This window comes from Vanessa atalanta, chromosome 20 (genome assembly GCF_905147765.1).
Source record: "Vanessa atalanta chromosome 20, ilVanAtal1.2, whole genome shotgun sequence".
NCBI classification, from domain to species: domain Eukaryota; kingdom Metazoa; phylum Arthropoda; class Insecta; order Lepidoptera; family Nymphalidae; genus Vanessa; species Vanessa atalanta.
The window spans coordinates 7,978,226-8,000,836 of record NC_061890.1 but is presented as its reverse complement, the minus strand read 5'-3'; the positions used below and the strand labels follow the sequence as shown (position 1 = coordinate 8,000,836).

General features: G+C 33.5%; 1 protein-coding gene across 1 annotated transcript in view; it reads right to left on the bottom strand.

Moving 5' to 3' along the window:
* Positions 1 to 22,611, bottom strand: part of LOC125072160 (RILP-like protein homolog) — a 32,395-nt gene that overhangs the window by 4,017 nt on the left and 5,767 nt on the right. Inside the window, exons 2-5 of the mRNA XM_047682696.1 lie at positions 22,230 to 22,347; positions 21,099 to 21,238; positions 2,997 to 3,071; positions 2,294 to 2,392 (exon numbers count right to left, since the gene is read on the bottom strand). Coding sequence (XP_047538652.1) covers positions 2,294 to 2,392; positions 2,997 to 3,071; positions 21,099 to 21,238; positions 22,230 to 22,347 — 432 coding nt within the window. The remainder of the gene's footprint in view (positions 1 to 2,293; positions 2,393 to 2,996; positions 3,072 to 21,098; positions 21,239 to 22,229; positions 22,348 to 22,611) is intronic.

Genomic DNA, 22,611 nt, shown 5'->3' with positions numbered 1-22,611 from the left:
GGTCCTAAATTATTTAAATCCTTTAAATCCGACCCTGGATAAGAACAATAGTTGTCTTTATTTAGAGACTGCGCCATTAGATAAGACTAACTATGATAAATCATATTTTGCGATTCACTTTACCCAACTACATAACGTCCAGTTTCTGAAATGCTGGTCATTCTCAAATCTGAGTTGTAATTGGTCGATGGCGGTGATGATGCCATAGACGACCAATGAGCGTTAAGTATTTAGTTAGATTAGTGAAGATACCATACAGATAAGGCTGCTTTTGTTTAAGTTCTAATGGTATACAATAAATTGAAATTGTATTTAAATTTAATTACAATTTGCTCATAACTTCAAAAATTGACGGTAACTGTCAAACAATTAGTTGTACTCATAATGCTTTTATATTATTATTGAAGTGATAACTTCTTATGGGAGAGTAAACCGCTTCGTTACGTAACGCGTTACGGCAGGCTGTTATCTGATAGTAATGGATTTCCCATGCAGAAATCGGTACTGTAAATAAAAATTTGGTGTTACCCATAATGATTTGTGACTGATTTTTTTTTTTAGTTATGTGACGTATGTCTGCCTAGGTGTAGACAAATGGTACTTGTAAATGACGTAAGCCATTCGGAACGACGTCAACATTTCTAAGATATTATGTCTCTAATAACACGAAGTTATATGGAGGTATACCTTAACTAGCTTGCATAAAGTCCTACCAGCAACATAAATAGGAATGTATTGTATAGGGTGGTATTAGTGACCATGAAAATACATAAAATGATTATTGTTTCGACTACATTCTAACATCGTTTTAAGGATAAGTTTTCCAAACAATATAGATAAGTTATTTGTATGGACTTTTTTGTCTGAAATAAATGTATATTATTTTTTTATATTTTGGGACGAATGCTTAGACTTTACGACTAGAAATTACCAAGTGAAAATTGTCCTTTATCATTCATCCTTAGTCATATCAATGAAATTTAGCAGATGCAGACGTGAAAAATCGTGCCTTGATTGAAATTCTAATTAATTCGATAGCAACACAAACCTATCCGTAAGGTTTATACTTCTTAGACGTCACTCTGACTAATTTAGTCGTAGTCAACAAATGGGAACCATCTACGGCTTTTTATCTATATTATATTCATATCTTGTTAAGAAGGAAAAGTGGCTGAAGTACGCAATAATTAAATTCTGATACGAGGATAAATGTACATATACATTTATCATCGTAAGAACTATGCACACGTGATTGTCTCAAATAAGATAGATAGGGATATTGTCTTTCTTTTTTAGTTTAGTGTATCTAAAAAAAAGTCAATTAACTTTACTTTTTTAATCAAAGATTTAATCGATTATACAACCTCAATTTTGAATAAAATAAACTTGAAGAATAAAATCTAATACATAATATAAAGTTCTTTTACTACAGTAGAGTGAACTGGCAGAAATCGTCACTAACACAAAAACACTATGCTTCCTCCAAGCGACCTTGCCCTCTTTTTTTATAAATAGTTTTATTTAAACTTATTGATTGTTTTTGTTATTTAGGGTGATTTTAATAAAAAATATGTTTCATTGTGTTTATTATTTAATAAATAATATATAGTGAAAACAACTTTCCACCCGTCGTTTAAAAAAATATATACATTTATCACCATTTTTTGTCAAATGTAAACGATACACCAGTTAAAAATTACACTGACCACCCAAACATCGATATTATACATGATGGTTGTTAAAACAGGTACGAGTCACCCTACACGTATTCTATTATCATATTTGACATCGCCTATATTGCGTGTGTTTATGTGTGAGTGAAACCTTACACCTGAAACGAGTTCCCAAACGTTTGTGCTGAAATTTTACACACCCTTTTGGTCGTGGTTGTATTTACTGTATTCGATTGAAGAAGATTAATTTGAGCATAAATAATTATATTAATGATAAAAAACTGCGGACTCGGTAGTTGTTGATTTCCAGACAGGATATTCATATATACATTTAATTGTACTTTATTGATACACTCTGTAATTAAAGTGGTGGAAAAGAGTAACTACTGAGTTTCATGCCGGTTCTATCTGCTTTCCGAACCGGTGATTTTAAAGTTTTATGAACCTTTTTGAATGATGATTTTTTTTCTTGAGTGTACATCCTTTCACAAGCGTAAAGAAATGACTGTATAGCAAGTAAGTAAAACTAACCTTTTTTTAATCTTAAACAAAATTACAATTAAAATGCTAACGGTGAACATTTATTAATTTTTAGACGAATAATTTAAAAATGAATTAACCTTATTCTGTGCATCTGATTGCTGAAGGACGGCGATATCGCGCTGCTGTGATTGGACTATTGCGGTCAGCTCAGTGCGTTCCTCACATACTAGACGCATCTGAAAGATTTAACGATTGGTTAAATAAATAAAAAAAAATGGTTACTTCATCTGACATGTACCGCTAATTAATAAAACACCAGTTTCTGAAATAACGACTCAATACTGAACTCTAATTGGTTGCTCACAGTGCCATCGGCTGTCATTGACGAATGGACAGTCAGATAAAAATCAAATGAGTTAATCTCACTTTGATTACTATTTCAGAATCCAGAGATTAATCTTATTGGTGTATATTTCAAACGTGAATTGTATTCTCTTGACCGACCGATGAAAAAAGCTGCATGAGTTCTAAAAAGAACATATGTTGTTAAGGCTGGCGACCAAATAAGCAACCTTTTGGTAAGCTTGGCCTTGGTTTTGGTAGTCAAGTGCTCCGAAAGACACTGGCACAATAGAAAAGCACTCCTTTCCCTTTTAAGGGAAGGTTTGAAGTTTATCGTTGAAATAAGACACATACAGGTTTCCTGACTATGTTTTCCTTTGCCACAGAGTACGAGATGAAGGGTTTGAACTCGTAATTATCGGTTAAAATGCACGCCATCTCGGCTCAAAGGTCATATTACATAAATTAAAAAAAAAAACGACATCAAAACATTAATACCTGATTTTGTAGTTGCTTATGTTTTCGTCGGAGATCACGGCTGACCTGCGCTAGTTTCTCCACTTGACTCGTCAACTGTAATGTATCCAGAATAGCCATTTTACTTAAAATTATATATATTATATTAATACTAAATATTACTACTAAATATTACTAAATCTAAGACCAAATAAAATAACGTAAAATGTCTTATCAACGAGACGTATGCTACAAGTCATACATAAACAATATATGTATGTGAAAACTCTACATAGCTTTAAATTCTGATACAATCTGGAGTATGTCAGATAGAAAAAAATATATACTATGTTGGTTAGTTTCGTATAACGAAATGTGTTTATTGATATTGCCTTTGAAATGATTAGATACGTCAATCGAGTGATAAGAAATTGTTTCGGGGATAATGATAAGATCACACGTTTTCATACATAACTATACATTTCAATGATCATTTATTTTAGCTGCGTAGTTTAAATAAAAAACAATATATGTTTGTGTAAGGACAATTTATAAAAAACCTAGCCAGATTGTACACTTAACTTGGTGGTAAGACTTTATGCAAGCCCGTAAAAATGCGTGTAAAGGTACCACCCACTTATCTGATATTGTAACGTCATACAGCAATACTTAGTTTAGTTTGTATTCCGGTATGATGGGTGAGTGAGCCAATATAAATATAGGCACAAGGGACATTAACATCTTAGCTTCCAAGGTTGGTGGCGCATTGGTGATGTAAGGAATCGATGTTAAAAAAAAAAGTACATAATTATTAGTTCCGAAGGTTAAAAAGTTCCGCATTGGAGATGTAAGGAATGATTAAAATTCAAAATCTCCATGTCCAACGATTATCAAATCTTTATCTGTTTATAAGAGAAAGAATATATAAGAGAAAGAAATGCAAATACAAAATTTTATACAAATCTATAAAAAAACATGTAAAAACATTATAGTCGTAGTATAGTCGTAAAGATTTTTGTATCGTCGTTATATTTTTAACGAAATTTCGTTTTCGAAGTAAATAATTGTAAATACGCCATATGTAAGCCAGCTTTAAGCCGTTGAATCGCTTTTATATCGTACTGAGATTTAGTGTAGCGTACATGCGGTTCATATTTGTAGCACACTCGACCCGCTTACACGCCACTGCTATGGCAGTTACTATGAATTTTAGTCTATCCACGAAAATATTAAAAATGTGAAATTTTAGTTCTGGAAAAAAAAAATCTTTGTAAAGGCATTTAATAAAATAGTTTATTTGATACATTGAAGATATTAGTAGTAATTGATATGGTGGAAAAGAGTAGAGTTCTCTATTTGGTGGAATCTACAATGACAACCCAACTTTAAAAAGAAATAAAAATATTTGCCGCTGGTTGCGGGCTGCACAAGACCGATCGTTGTGGCGATCTTTGGGGAAAGCCCATGTCCAGCAGTGGACGTCATTCGGATGAGAAAGAGAGAGAGAGAGAGAGAGACACAGACATGTGACAAAAATTAAACAAAGTATGGTTTACTGGAGTAAAGAAAAGATAGATTCAAGAAACAATGACTGCAATAATGTCTCAACCATTCAGCTTCCATGTTGGGTTCCATAAATATAATCCGCTAAAACTAGTGCTATTCAAAAGTGCTTGTAAAAGCCTACTCGGATAAAGTATTTTTAGATTTTTGGAAACAATCAAAAAGAACCGTAACGCGTTTGAGTTTAAAGTACATTTCTATTATACCCTTCATCTTGGGTTCAATTTTAAAACATTATTGCACATAATGTACTCGTAAGTATATATTATTTGTTGAATATTCTTAATGAATAAATAAATTGATAATATTCAAAATAAATTATTTTTACCAGAGATGTAATCGTAATCAAAGTATTCCTTATTCAATTACGCTCATAAAAGCACTTTTTATCGTCATGTTATGGTTGAATTTCATGTAAAGCGATCACCGATTCGGAATGTTGATATTATTAAAAAGAATTAGTAAGAAAATCCATAGTGACTCTCTTTCTCAAAGTAAATACATAGTTAACTATTACTATAGTTTTCGGTTTGTATTGTGGGTAAACAGCAGCGGCAGCGGCAATTCCCAAATCAAATTAACAAGGAAAATAAAAAACAAACTATTTTACAAATGGAAATAGCTCGTTTACATTGTATATAAATCTATACAAATATATCAACATCGCTGAATAGTTTTTATTTAAACGCGATAATCTCAGACACTACCAATCCGATATGAAAATTTATTTTTGCGTTATATGACCATTTGTCACGAAAGGTTGTAGAGTAAATAAACGTTACGAATCACGTTACCTTTAACGCGGGTGAAACCAGCTAGTTTATATGCAAAATAAATAGATATCCGTCCCAATTTAAAAGTAGAATAGAGCCAAATAGTCTAATTCTTATAAATTTTAGGCGAGTTCAACGATAATTGGTCGTACACGAAGGTCACAATGTTAGTGCTGCCGAACAGTCGCGCTCTGGTTACGGTACATTAGACTTTTCACTTAAATACTATGAAATAAAAACTATTTACAAAGACAACCAATTGTATTTTTCATATTATATAGTGATAGTCTTTTAATATTGTCGTAATAATCACAATTATTGTGGTGCAATTTTATCTGTAGGCAATTTAAACAGTTCCGCGTCTTGTAGAGCTAAATGCTCTTAGCGTAGGTACAATCTTTTTTATCTTTTGGCGAGTTATGAAAAACTGATGAAAGTGAATTTTTATCATGCGCGTACGGTGTGACATTAAAACTAAACTCTGAAGTTGCTCGCTTAGATAAACTGCCAATTAACTGTCAAGTCGATTTAAATAGACGACTTCACACCTTATCGTATTTTAAAATAATAATAATAATAACTGTTTATTCAGTTCAGACAAAGTTACATATAACATATATAATACATATAATATTGGTTTGTATAAATTAATCTTATGTTGTAAAATAAAATAAAATGTTTAATTTATTTCAAATTTAAATTCTGAATGTTTAAGTTTTCGAATGAGTTTTACAAATTACATTAATCACAATAATTTATTGTAATTAATTATTTGCATGCAATTAAAACTATTTTTAATTACGTCGAAGTAGTAGAACTTCTCATGCGCGGGCACAATTACACGCGCCATTTTTTTATATATTTTAGATATAGATTTTAGGATTGTTATGGATCGATATATATAAGAATAAAAAGGAAAAACAGTTCAGTACTTGTTATCCTCTGTTTGTCTAACAAACAATTGTCGTAGTTTTACTTGGTGGCAGGGCTTTGTGCAAGCCACGTACCACCCACTCATCAGATATTCTACCGCCAAACAGCAATACTTAGTGTTGTTCTGTTCCTGTTTGAAGGGTGAGTGAGCCAGTGTAACTACAGGCACAAGCGACAAAACATCTAAGCTCCCAAGGTTGGTAGCGCATTGGTGTAATCTAATGAAGGGTTATTATTTCTTACAGAGTCAAAGTCGAAGGGTGGTGGTAACCACTTACCATCTGATGGCCTATTAGCACGTCCGCTTACCTATTACATAAAAAATAATTTGGTATTGACGAGCTTTAGTGTTAGTTCCATAACTCATTAGCGCACATTGCCGCATGTCCTCGCTCTTTGGCGCCGCGTCTTGTCACGTATCAAAAACGCGCTGATCTGCAACGTGCGATCTTTCGCGTAGGTGGGTTACGGCTCTTATCAAAGAAAAACAATATATCGAAACGTAAAAATACATGATAGTTTTCGTCAAAATTATCAATAAATATAATTGTCTAAGAATATAAAGATACAATATAAAATAATATTTATCATATCGCCATCTGATTATAGATTCATTTTGTCACCAATATCTAATACATTTTAATTGATTATTGATATCAATTACTTATTGACATATAAGATATAAAAAATATATGCATAACCATCATGTTTTTGGGGAGAGGGGACGGAACTCAGGACTCCCATATAACGGGCGAATCACAGCAGCTCACTCAAACTTTATTGTACACCACAAAGAGAAAATAAATGAATACAACATGGATACAGCCTAAATAGAAGAGACGTACAGTTTTGGCGACCTTATCACTACATAGCAATCTCTTCCAGGCAGCCGACGGCGTGGTTAGGACAGCTCATAAAATATGAGATGAGATCCATGATGATGGATGGTGCCGTAATAATAAAGCTTAGCTACCACTCAACTCCAATTATTAGCGAGAGAGTGGTAATTCCCTGGACGTTACAAATCATCTATACTATCTTCTAATATTATTAATGTGAAAGTAACTCTGTCTGTCGCTCTTTCACTGCCAAACGAATAGACCGAATTTGGTATGAAGCTAAGTTGAACTCCAAGGTAGGACATGGGCTACTTTTTTTGCCTAACACATAACAACCAACTCCTAAAATGCGAGCGAAACGGCGGGCGACAACTAATAGACTATAAGTTACCATACATTAATCATTTATTTTGGTTTTTTGTCACTTACTTTACGTATAACTGATAGCGGTACAACAAATAAACTAAACTAGTCACTTTATATTGACTAAACTTAGTTATTTGGAACCGGATATAACTGGATATCATACATACAACTAAAATATCGACGCTATGTCGAAGTCTCAACTTGAACTGTCTGCGGTAGCTTGCTAACCAAGAGAATTTACCTAGAGGCTACCCGGGTTTACCCGGGTAAAAGGGGCTTGTGCAAGACCATTTGCGTACTACCTACTCATCAGATGTTCTTCCGGCAAACAGTTAATATTTTTACAGTTCCAATATCCATGGTGTCGGTGACCTTATGACCTATTTGCGTATCTACCTTTATCATAAAAAAAAACCCTTTATACCATCATAAAATATTTCAACTTACATCCCTCGTAGAACATAACTAGACGGAACGAAAACAATGAATAAAATTTTCATTTTCATTATACGGTAATTAGCCTGCATACAAAACCGACATAAAATTGTGAAAGCTTACCATTTTGACATACTAAAATAGATATTCTTTTTGAAACATTTCACGGCATTCAAAAGCCCGTCACGGCTCAACGTATATTTATTTCGAGACTTCATTTATCTGAAGATGTGTCGCGAACTCTGCGCTTCCATTCAATAGAATCATTTGTAAATATTGTACGTGTATCATGTTTATAGTGACCCAACAAACAGTCTCATCATAGCTGGAACTCATTATGCATGTACACGGCAGCTCGTCGAGCCTTCATGAATGTTTAATTTTAATACTGAATTTTCATGCTATGCGGCGAAACTTTAAAACATTTCAAAGCTGTTTTTACAGTTGAATGAATAATATTGAATGCAACAAACATCACTGTTTATATTTCATGTAAAAAGTATGTATTAATAAAAAAAAATATTTACCGTTATATTAGGTACATAATTTATAATATTGTTTTTTGTATTGAATTCATATATACCCGTACGTTTGATTAAGTCACCATAGCGATACATTTTTTTAATGGCATATCTTGCCAAATAGTCGTCGGTTCACTTGATGGAGAGTGACCACCACCGTCCATGGACGTATGAAACACCAGCAAGCTTATTACTGTTCTAGCATAGCGATTGTTTCTATGCTATATCATAGCTTTTGTTGCGGATTGAGATCAAATCAAATCAAATCAAATATAAAACAGTATTATGGACCTATACAGTAGCATAATACTCCATAGTACTGATTTATCAATTGCAATGCGTGATGCGTATCAGTGATGCGTTGCCGGAATTTTAAGGAATGAGTACGCTCTTTTCTTGAAGATTCCCAAGTCGTAACGGTAGCAACACCAACAGCAAGAACAGTTGCTACTCTATAGCCGTTATAGTACCACAGGGTGCAAGCAAGCTGCGGGTGCGTTGCTTTTAATGCTTTTAAAATTAATCAAAACGTATTAAATCTTAAATTAAAAATCAATAATATCGTTTGATATGTTACGGTTTAAAGGTTAGACAGTGTAACTACAGACACAATGGATATAGCATAGTATGTCGTATCGACTGTAACATACAATCTTCTTCCACGCCGAACATCTCAATCATAAAAAATATTCGTCTTCATAAACTGGTCGGCGGTATTCGGAAGTCACACATCCAAACCGGTCTTCAAGTGAACGAGCCGGCGTAATTACATACAGACAAATGACATAACATTTTAAATCTCAATGCGCCGGCGCATAAAGGAATAGTTCTTACGTCTTACAGTACCATTGTTTATAGGCGGATGTTATAAATTGCCAACGGGTGGCTAACTGGCCGTTTGCTAGTTGCTGTGAATATAAATATAAATGCACATGAAGAGGACAATCAACTTGTCTCCTCTCTTCATCATAAAACAAATTCTATAATAGTTTTAACTAATTTATCTGCTCATGACTATTGAAAAAATTCTCGGTTGTGATTTTCGCGTATAAAATCAGATTTTATTTAGTATATGTCAAACTTGTATAGTAAGCAGCTACACCTCGGCTCATAGATAGTAGCGCTGCAATAAGTATTAACCATTCCTTACATATCCAATACGGCAGCCATCTTGGGAACTGCTATGTCCCTTGAGTTTCTAATCATACAGGCCCTTCAAATCGGAACACAGCAATACTTAGTATTGCTCTTTGCTGAATACCAATATAAATAATAAAAATGGTAACTACCCAAACGGGTTGCATTTGTGGTTGGTTCACCTATAATTAATCTAGTATAAAAAAATCAGGGTTTCTATCTAAGAACAAAATTACAATTACAAGAAATTATTTATGTACGAGATAAAAACCCGGCTTCTCTCTAGTAAAATATACAAAAGTAAACAAATATAAATATACTAACGACCGTATCCCTGCACTATTATTATTTCGAACACACTCTCTGAACGCACCCGTAAACGTCAAACATGACCGCCCATTGAACTGTCGTGTCATTGAATTTCATGGATTCCATATCGTAAAATCTCGATACTACGAATTTTGCATATACAGGGTGACTGGTGAATTACTATCAATATTTAAGGAGAATACTCGGTACATGATTCTCATTCGAATTATGTAAAAAAAATAGGTACTTAATTTTTGACCAAATTTCCGTATAAATAAATAAAGTGTGGACACGTTCCCAGCCTTGCCGGCGGCGCGTGCGGCGGTGTGCTGATACAACACCACGCCGCCGCACGCGTGTGTCGCTACCCCCAATCCCCGCCCCGTGGCTAATTAGTCGGGCGAGCGCCGCCGTAAGGTCTGTACGTCCGTCTTCCCGCGCGCGCGCCTAGCGATCGATCTTACGCGTATACCTAATCTGTCGTGTGCGTGTGACCCGTTATTACTTATTAGTAATTAAGTATGGCTTATCAATACACAAATGGAGAATACTTGGACATGGTTCGTGCGTTTGCGCGTGCAAATGATAGCTTGCCGGGCGCAATCAATTTGTACCGGGAGATGTTCCCCAATCGTGAAATTAAAAATCACTAGTGCTTTCGAAACTATTAAAAGTGACCCATTCGTATTAAATCGTGTGAAAGACAATATGCGTAAACGTGCCGAACTGTGTATCACACGAGAAGGAGCTCACTTTGAACATTTGTTAAGGTTAGTGTAGTTATGTAGGTAAATAGGTAGTTTAATGATTGACAATTGTTGTAAATAAGTATGATTCCATTTTTAAATACGCCGGAAATACCAAGATAGCTAAATAATTCATATTATTTTTTGTGTCAAGTTCACACCATTTACCCAGTCAATAAATTGGTTGCTTAAACGAATGAAATATCTTGGTATTTTTGCCTGTCCTAAGCCAGGATTAAAGTATGAAGGGAATTGGATCATTTTTGTTTATCTAAGGTAGCCTGCTACCCTGTTAACACGCGGCGGCGCGCGGCGTCTGGATGTAGGTAAACTACCGCGCGATAACTAAATGTACCTACCTACATAACTGTTTTGTGTCGATAACGCAGCTAGGGTGTTCACACGATGCGTAATTAATTACATAAATTTTGGTTAACTTTACTTAGAAGTTTATTAATATTTATGTTATATTAATTTTTATTTTATCATATATGATCGTCAAATATCACGTCCTCAAGTATCGATAGTAATTCACCAATCACCCTGTATATGCTATCGACTAAAAGAACATTAATTTTTAAGGACATATATAAATGGGGGCAGGTTTCGATCGGGTCTATCGAAGAGTTCCACGAAATTATTATTATAGATAATATTGAACATACATAGATAGATTTCGAATATAAAAAAATAACTGCTGTATAAAAGAATATACAAAAAAACGTTTAGGTACGATTTTATATTCATAGTTATATTTGTCTCTTTCTCTTTCTGTGTTATATAAAACTCCCTTCAAAACAACTCCTCATCATCTTCCTGCCCTTATCCCAAGTTTATTTGGGGTCGGCGGAGCATTTCTTCTTCTTCCATACTTCTCTATCTGAAATTATGTCATAAGTAACTTTATTTGCAGCCATATCGTCTTTCACACAATACATCTGTCGTTTCCCCTTTCTCTATATCCATCCACGTCTATGCTCAAGACCCTTCTCGCAACATAGGCCTCATTCCTGCGCATAACATGCCCATACCAAGACAGCCGGTTTCCACATAGCTTCTCGGTTACCGGTGCCACTTTCAGACTTCCTCTTATGTACTCATTCCTTACTCTATCCATTCAATACAACTCATTCTACAATATTCAATAATTAATTACATTATGTTTTGAACAATAAAAATGGTACTCTATATCCACGGGAAATTTCAACGCAAAAGATCAAAGAGGCAACTATCAATTACGATACTTTAAAATATATAATAAATTAATAACAAAAATTATATAATAAATATGTCAAAATGTAATATCCTTATAAATATAAATTATGGCCAATATTATTGCACTTTTACTTACGATAAACTGTTTATTAGACATCAAAGCAGTCTTTGTAGAGACGTTTACGAATTTTGTTTAGGAATACTGTTCGTTACGTTAAACAAGGTTATTGGCTCTTTCTTTCAACAGCATCATACTGCTCAAGATTTGAATTAAAAAATTCTTTTGATAGCGACAATCATTATATCAACACGATAAGTTTCTGATTCAGCTTTATCAATACATCCTTCCTGATGTATGTAATGTATCGTGTCTATCACAAGATTTCACAGACTCTGCCTGTTAATAAATATAAAACTTATGCAAAAAAAAGAAGTTTATTAAAACATAAATATATATGTTACTGTAAAAGCTCGAACTACGATAAATCTTATGAATGGTAAATGTCCATAAAACTTTGGGATTCGAACTTTAACCATTCACTTGATAAATCTTAGGATTTACACGTTAGGTTAGGTTACGTTAGAATGGTAAAAGTCCGAAAAAGTCGTCCTTTTATAATAAATACTTACATTTACCAACTCATGTCGGTAAATCTTAGGTTTTACTGGAAAATCTTAAGTTTCACCTTAGTTTGAGCTTTTACAGTAAAATTTACATAATTTAATAGCATACATCTTACAGACCAAAAACGATCTGGAATTATATATTTCATTTGATAAAATCTTTCGAAAATACTTCTCGAAATCTACGTTCAAAATTAACCCTGTTAATTGAAAACGAGTGCTTGTAAGTGCTGACTTGAACGAAGAATATTTTTAATTAACATCATCATATCAGATCTTTAAAGTGTCATCATTATAGACTTTATGAGCTTAAGGGTTAAGCTTGTAGGCGCTAGTTAGTTTGAAAATATATATTTAACAACAGTTTCTTTTGCAAATATTTTATAAAAATCCTTCTGTATTTTCGTAATTGTCTGTTGAAAGGATGCATATTCATTCATTTTTTTTTTTATGAAGCGTCCTTACATTTTATATGACAAAAATTGTCCAATTGACTTCAATAAACGGGACATAGAGTCCAAAGTAAATATTTCTACGACCAATGCATATGATTAACAAAAACAAAAATCATAAAACTTACATTGTGATGCTGGCTGTTAATAAAATAAAAGACAAATTAAAAAATAAAAAGGAAATGGTCAAAATTCAATTATCCACAATCGTCATCATACTACACGTCCATTATAGAATCGTATAACTCTGTACTTCATATTTCAACTTCCAGTACAATCTTATATGTAAATTAAAACCAAATAAATAGCAAGGTATTTATGTTATATCTGAGGTCAACGACCGAATACAAGGCAAACATTTTTATACATAGTAGATTTTGACAATTTTTGAGGAAGTAATCTTGTCCGTTTATTGATTGATTGTTCTAAACAACATTCTACCTACTTTTACCGCTTATCGTAATCGATGTTTAGTACAAATAACTTTCAAATACTTTTTCCTTTCATGTTATTGATTACATAAACCTTATGACGTAATATCATTACGTAACACGTAACTTATATTATTAAAAATACATATATTTTAAAAAAGGAACGTAGTTTTATTTCATAGCACAAGATCTTATTTTATAAAATTAAAAAACAAAGACGAAAATTCGACTCATTATTTAACTTGCATCGTTTTCATATTATTGTATTGTATAGTAAGTAAGACACAATAGACACATTCGAAATTCAAAAATGTCTCAATGAATTTCGTGTTAACTTTGATGGGTTAAATGTGTTCAACGTTGCCGCCTAATGCATCAATACCTTGTAGTATATACATTAAAAAAAAAACACGCGATCGCCTATCTCATTGGCTTGGGTTTATTTCTTGGCACAAATTCGAAATTTAAATTCGTCCAAAAAGAATCGATAAGAAACTCAGTAATTCTCTATTTCATCAATCAAAAAATGTTGTCATAATAATCAAATCAAAAATTACCCTTTACAGAATTGTATTACACGACGAGCTACCATCAATTCGAAATGTAGATTCTACCGAGAAGAACCTGTAAGAAACTCACTTTTCCAACATTTGAAATACACAGTTGTATATACCCTGACTGAAAGTAAACCAGTATTCATGTATCTGGTATGAATATCAACGAATCCTAATACGAAACTTTTTTATTACTTACATATGTAGTCCCGTACAGTGTATTAGTCCGGTCAGAATAGAAAACAAATAGTGTCACGCTTATATTATTTTGCAAAGAGTTGAAAATTGTTCTATATTTTTGTATTAACACCGTAAATTACGTGAAAAATTCTAAAAAAAGATACTTATAAGTTATATAAACTTAGCCTTGAAATTTTTTGCAGAACCTACGGTCGAAGCGATTATTTGGGCGGCACTACGAGCCTTACTTATTAATATATATGTCGAAACATCAAAAAGTTTAATTAGGATTTATTTATTTTTTATCGTACATGCTGGCAACACCAGTATGACGTATAGCAAACGTGACAGCCAAAAGTGTCATAGTTGATGGAATATCGAAAAGAGGTATATTACAAACGTGAACGAATAGACTTACATTTCGGATATCATCGTCTACCACCCCTTCGATATATATATCTTTTTTTTTTAATTTAATTAAAAATGAACTGGTGTAAATTGATTGCATGCTTCCTCTATTCTATTAAATTCATCTCGTACATTAACCGTGACATTGAGAAGTCTTCGATTTCAAGTGAAAGGCATTTTGTAATCAAATATATTATTTCATCTTCATATTTCGACGCCTAATTTTATCTTTATTCTTAATTTGTTACTAAATTAATAAAAAGAGAAAATTATTAAAAATAAATAATATAACAAAACTAAAATTAATTCAAAACAAAGGCTTTTCCAAAAAATGGTTAGTCAAAAGAAGACTTTCCACCTACTACAAAAACTGGATAACTACCGACTGCTACTGCTACTCCTCGTCTAAATTAAAAATGGCAACTTAATTTTGCCCTTTAGCCGCAAAATTGCTTACACAATATTTAGGAAAAAAAAATCATTAATAATAAACTATCATTTAAGTAAATAATTTAGTTCTATATTTTCTTTTGATAAATAAAAATCCTGCTCAGAGATTTTAATTATTAAGATAAACCTTGTAAATGCTCTAAATCAGCGTTCGGCAATATTTTGGCAGGCATGGGCCACATAGTAGCAAATAGTAATAAAGGTGGGATGAACTTGTTCATAATTTGGATAATAAATACCCCTGGCCTGGGAGCTAACGAACAAATTTTCTATGTATTTCTCACGTGGCCGATATTGTTAGAGAGAGACCAGATATATATTATTTTATGGATTTACCAAAACATACAATACTCTATTATTAACTTTGAATTGAAAATTCTGATTTTGCTCGAAAACCCCCTTTTAAATAAAGTTTATTGTTTTCATTTCGATACTTAATAATTCTTAGACAAATGTGCTTAGTTTACAAAGTTCTACAGATAGAGTTGCCAGACGGATCATCGAATACGGGGTGAGAATTGACATCGAAACATAAGTGTTAAATTGGGGGCTTCGATATTCGAGACATGTTCGTGAAAGTCGATATGAACGATATGCCTTTTTTATGGCTGTTAAAATGCTTACATGCCTCCCTCACCCTAAACGGGGTACATGAGACTCTTGGCCGAATGCCAGACTACCATTTAAAAACTATCAGTACATCCCCGTCCCGACGACTGGTCTTCACGTCGCGTCACATTGTACTGATAACGTCTTTGACCCTGACTGTTTTTCTTCTACGAACATAAACCTATCCGAACTAATATTATAAATGAAAATTAAATTATACACACACATTATTAAGGGTACTGAACAAAGACAGACTTCGGCATTCCAGGTTTCATCAGAACCACCTAAACATCAGCTTTTTAATGCAAGTCAACCAGTTTTTGACGGCGGTTTTACCAAACCGATACGACTTTGGAACCACCAACTAAAGAACCCACTCATTCCTTAGAGACAACGTCGTTGTATATGTCTATGAGCAATGGTAGTCGCTTTCCATCATTGCGCCTCATGCTGGTTTACCACTTATTAAAAAACCATACCCATAAAAGTACTTCCCCCCACCCTGCCGTCGAAGTCGCGGAAGGAAACTAGTATTTAATAACATAATAAATATTTCTCGTTAATGAGTAAAACATTTTTGTACGTAATAATTACGTATTCTAAATAAAAAAATAATCAAACGTCGACATTTTATTTTGTTTCAAAAACCCATTGTTTATCCGAGCACCAACACTTAAACCATTCAAGCGGTCATTATGCAAAAAAATCAGCTAAAAACTTTGTTTATATCGCTTCCATCGTTGACACTATTTTCATAAAGCCACGCAATAAAATTTGAATTCAACCCTTTATAGGCCAAGAGTGTAGGAGTCAATTCGCAGCATAAAAATAAAAAGCTTCTAAAACATGTTTCACTCAGGGAACTTACTCGATACACGTACTTCGAAGTTCGTATGCTTTCGTATTCGTATATTTGGTTCGTTTCAGGGCTGCGTTGTATAATGCTCGATGCTATTTAAATATTAAAATTTAAAACATAACGAAAATTCTACTTATATTATAAATGTAAAAAATTGTATGGAAGTATGGATACTTGTTACTCAAATCTCATTTATTAGGTCGGAAAAATAATTTGGCTGACATTTATGGCGGAGCGTCTGCCTGACACCAAATGTAATTGAGAACCCCCCCCCCCCCACCACACGGCTAGTGAAGACGCTTACGTGGTGATTCATACATTAACCATAATTATTTTAGTTACGACAACTCATTTTTAGGTTTAGAATGGTATGGTCCTATTTTACAGCCCGTACCTCGTTTAAGACTTTGTCGTAAACAAATATAAAAGTTTACGGCTTTACCTGTAAATTGTGTTTAGGGCGTGATTAGTCGAACAATATTGTGTCTTTTTCGAATGTCATTAAATGTTATGTTAGAAAGAGAGATGAGACGTTTATGAGTAAAACGTATTTTTACACTTATTTTTTTTTATACTTACATTATAATGTCACAAGATCTGAGAAACTGTTCAATATAACAAAATAAAACAAACATGTGTCAGAAATAAATGGCAATACTTAAGTTTCGATAACAAAATAGGGCTGTTTTTTTTTGAAGAAAAGTGCTTAGAAAAAGAGCTTCGCGCTCACTCGTACTTTAAATTATTAAAAAATATAAAAGCCAAAAAATCTCACAAAACCATGCACAGCGTTAAAAACAGACACACGCATAGACATTGGTGCAGTAAGAAATATTTACTCGTCGTATCGTCGATGCGCCACCAACCTTCGGAGCTAAGATTATATGTCCCTTGTGTCTGTAGTTACGCTGGATCTTTAGCCTTCAAACTGGAAACACAGCAATACTTAGTATTACTGTTTGACGGTAGAAAATCTGATAACTGGGAGGTAGCTTCCCAGACGAACTTGCACAAACCCACCACTAAACAATTTTACTACCACTGGTTCGTAATATATGATTCTATAGGAAAGAAAGGCAAGATATTCAATACACTTATCCACCAATTAAATTACATGAAATTTTGTATCAGTACAATTAAAGTAACTGTCAGATCGGTCGGAAATTGGGCAAAAAAAATATTTACAGTCATCGAATCGAATCGAATTGAATTTATATTGAAATTTATAAATATTTTAAAACTTGCAAACAAAACAACCGCTAACCGAACAATGTATAATTACACTCTTATTAAACTATATTCTCCAATCACAAAAACGTTCTTAAATATTGCAATTAAATCGTTTTGAACGATGCATTACTTTGAGAGTTATTGGACTGAAAAACATTGATACAGGGGAGTTTTTATTTAACTTATCCTGTACCAGATGTGGCCCGCATTTTACGGGTTGGTCGTGAGGTATTAGGCGAAAAAAAACTCCTTCCTTCGGGGTTCAAGCATGCTTCATGTCAAATTTCATCAAATTCGGTTCAGTGTTTTGGTCGTGAAAGAGCGACAGACAAACTGACAGTTACTTTTGCGTTTATAATATTAGTATAGATGTGTAGAGCAAATCATTAAACTGATTTTAATAAAGAAATATTGCACACTTTTATTTATTTATTTATGTACCAACAGAGTGTACAGAAAATTATATAAATGAAAAATGTGTACAAAGGGATAACTTATCTCTAACAAGAGATCTCTTCCAGAAACCCTGAATCTTATCTAATCCTTTCGACAGTACCATCCAGTATCATTTTTTTAATCTAACTTTAAATAGTCGCGGATTTCGTTCATCATAATCCCGAGCTATAGCACATAATTAAATGATGTAGATTTAAAAAGAACAAATAAAAAATAAAACATTACCACAGACTTTCACTGTTAACATTAGAAATGTTTACAGAGAATCCTTACAAGTATAAAGGTTATTTGATCTTATGAGCTCTAGTTTAACAACATAAAGGGGCCGTAAAGTTTTAGGTCACGTGTAATTTTGTCAGGTTATAGTAACAGCTTTAGGTGATGTAATACACAATGAGATCATCGTGACTTGTTTTATTGGAAATGTCAGTTCGTAACATTATATTTGATTTACGTGACATTTGCTGTTCCGAGCCCTTATCGTTGCTAAAAATAGGCGAAGGGACACTGAGGTCGAATGCGAAGTTTATGAATCCTGATGATACGATGGTAGCCACAAGTTAAGATTGTAAAATTAGGACTGCAAATTCCTTTTATATTATAATAACCTTTATAATTTCTCGGTATTTATACATTATATATAACACTAGCTACCCTTTCTGGCTGCACAAAAGGGACGTAGATACAACGTATAAGTTGAAGAAAAAAGTCCAATCAAATTACATTCGGCAATGAAAATGAACCGACATGGCTGATTTTTGGTTATGTTGTAGGAGGAGATTAGAAATTGTCGACCTCTATATCCTATGTGCGTTCGCCGCCATCTTGAAAAAAGGGGTTGAATATATTTGCGATTTATCGGATGTACGTTGTGATACGAGGATTGTGATAAGATACTTTTTTGTTGCTTCATTTACGTCCTACAATTTAGGTCCTGCATGGTATATGCATTTTTAACTTAACGTTGATGGTGATTGTTGATGAACATATCCAAAAATCAGCCTTATCAGTTCAATTGCATTTCCCGGAATGTATGTATATAATGACTGGACTAAAATTCTTGTTTTTTTTCCAGCTAGGAAATATGAAATTCACTTTTCTTTTCTATAATAATATATATCCATGTAAACCTTTCCCCTTGAATCGCTCGGTTTTTAATTAAAGCCGCATTAAAAATCGTGGCGTAGTTTGAAAGATCTAAGCCTACAGACGGCGAGAAGCGACTTTGTTTAATACGAAGAGATAAGCTTTAATCCTTGCCCCGTATTAATCCATTTTATATTGTACAAGTTATCGCCTTCTGTTTCGCTCACGTTTTAGAGGTTTGCCGTCAGGGATTAGGCAAAAAAAGTATATCCTTACCTGGAGTTCAAGCTTGCTTGATACCTAAATTCATCAAATTCGAAGCAGTTGATGTGAAAGAGCAACGAACAGACAGATCTACTTTCGCATTTATAATTTAATATTATGTACATATATATTGGAATTTTAATCTCACGACTTATTTTTCCAAAGTCATCGTTACCTCGACGATTGCAACTCTGTAGAAACATTAGGGAAAATAATGCAAAAAATGTATAATCGCAGTTAGTCACTGCAGTTTAGGTAATAAAGAACCCAAACAAAGAATGATACTGCAAATAGTGATTCAACTGAATCTGATATCTATTCGGAATGAGATATATATCGAAGTTAATCAACAAGGAAATGAGTAGTGACTTTTTTTAACAATTCAGCTACATATATCTTACGTCAATCCAACGTCAAAACTTACTCGAAAACTAACTCAAAAACAACAGCCTGTATAAAGCATACTGCTAGGCTTTGTCTCTCGTCTCCGTTTGAGGAGGTTGGAGCATATTCCACTACGCTGCGCAAATGTTCCATTACGCATGTGGCAGAATTTCCCTAGAGCACGAGATGAATTATAATTATAAAGACATTAGAGACTTTAAAGGTTCGACACGAAGATCGCACGGCGCGTTGCGCATACGCAAACAAGTATGTTTGAACGCATTCCATTGTAACATCTTCAGAAACAGCTGAATTAAAAGTAAGATGTTTTTTTTGGCTTTAATGCTTAAGTTACTACGCTGAAATGGTACTCATTTGGATATCCTTCGGGAATATATAAGGAAAATATAACATCTACTCGGGTCAGCGGGTAAAAGTTACCGTCACAATAACGAGGTTATATTACGCAACTAGAAATAAATTTGCACATAAATTATACTCTTTCTAAAAAGTAAAAGTAAGACCTCCGCTGATAAATGAACTGAGAGAGATACTTAACGGGGAAGACATAATCAAACATAAAATCTACAATAGCAAAATTCGTTTCCATTAGATTTGAACGAGTAAAATTCTTGTACCCAGCTTTGTTTTATTTTTAATTATGTAAAAGAAACCAAAATAATCGGATGCATTTAATCATAGAAGCAGAGAACTAGACAATTTAAATTTAAAGAGTTCATTGAACTTTTGAGACAGAAAGTTATAAATATAACATTACTTCACTAATATTACCAAGTAAGTTTTGTATTATATTTTTTTTTATCGGTATGGATGTTCCACGTTATGATATTGATTTTCAGGACGAACGTAGGAGACTGACGTTATACTATGTACTTTTTTATATTGTATAATTATAGGTTCCGTCAACGTTGCCTTTCTAAGAAAACGATGACGAAACTATAATAAACGCACAAAAACTTTGTACGTAAGCTTTGTAAAACGTCAACAGAAGGCTTTCCACAGATACGAATATCAAATCAGATCAAATCAAATTTTTAGCTGACCTACAGCTTATGCATATTTATTTAATTACCCAAATCTAATTAGGTAACTTTAAAAACAAAATATATATTTTTTTATATTACGAGGCAAGATTACGGTGCGTCAACCGTTGGTGACGTGATTTTATCGCCTTTGGAATGTTCACGTTTGGAACAGTAAATTTTATAAATAATCATATGATAACGAACACTACAACATACATCTTCCCCTTCCAAAACGGAACATAGTTAATTATAAATATATATGTATGTTACTTACGCTATCAATGAGTTGCTGTTTCTCTTGCAGCTGAAGTTCCTGATGACGGAGAGTGGCTCTCTGTTTCTCAGCAGTACTGCTCAGTCGCGAAAGCACCTCTTGGTCGTGTTCCCGTGCCGGTGACGGTGGAGCGCTAGAACCTAATTAAAAAAATAAATTTTATCATATCAAGTTATAAAACTAATTAAATCAAAATAGATCGAATTCTTGAGTCTATCGAAATGTTACAAGATTTGGTGATTAAATATGCCATCGGTAATACGCCACCAACCTTGAGAACTAAGCTGTTAAATCCTAGTGCTCACCTAGGCTCACTCACCTCAAAGTGCCGAGATGGCCCAGTGGTTGGAACGCGTACATCTTAACCGATGATTTCGGTTTCAAACCCAGGCAAGCACCACTGAATTTTCATGTACTTAATTTGTGGTTATAATTCATCTCGTGATCGGCGGTGAAGGAAAACATCGTGAGGAGACCTGCATGTGTCTAATTTCAAGGAAATTCTGCCACATGTGTATCCAACCAAACCCTCTCCTCAAAGGGAGAGGAGGCCCAGCAGTGGGAAATTTACAGGCTGTTATTGTAGTGTAACTCACCTCAAAACTAAATAGAACGATACTAAAGAGTGCTATTTCTCGGTAGAATAAACGATGGTGGTATCCCAGACAGACTTACACCCTATCAAGTACTTGTGCGACTATGGACGAACAAATCCATTATTCCTATTAAACTAGGCTATATTTAGCGAACGATATTTGAACTGTCACTGTGGCAGTTAGTGTAGCCATTCATGTTCGGTTCATACGGTAACTCGGAAATTATGGCGCCACAGACTAAGTGTTATTAGACAACTATTAATCTAGGTTGAACCGCCTGAATAACGATTAGTTAACTACCGTCTTTATGACGTATAAAAGGAGTATATAATTACCTAGGAAAAAGAGTTTTTTTTCAATTCAGAGGTTTGGCCGTGAAAGAGGGACAGATAGACAAAAGTTGCTTTCACATTTATAATATTAGTATAAAAAACTAATGATGCATTAAATTATTTAATAAATTAATGCACTTGTTTTAATAATTCGTCAATTGTCCGTGATAATGAAGCTTAAAGAGCTGTTTTCAATGACTCACCATCCGCAGGCGAGTTTATAGTACGCCTCAAGCGCTTGTTTTCATCCTGCAGGCGTGCTACAGCCGTAACCAGCTCGGCCGATTCCGTACGCCATTGTTCTTCAATCGCTTCAATTTCCTAAAAAAATAAAAATGAAAATAAATTCAAATTCACAACCACAAGGAGTTATCTTTAGGCATTGATAACATTCACACGATTTCATGATAGGTATTAATTCGACAGAGGTCAATGACCTGTTTTTATTTTGATAAACAAATAAAGTTTATAATGTTTAGTGTATTGAGATAATAACTTACTTCTTTAAAGTTAAAATGTAAATTTTTAAGTTTGTTAGGAAGACGAAATTCAAAAGGAATAACGAATAACTTATTACTTTTTTAA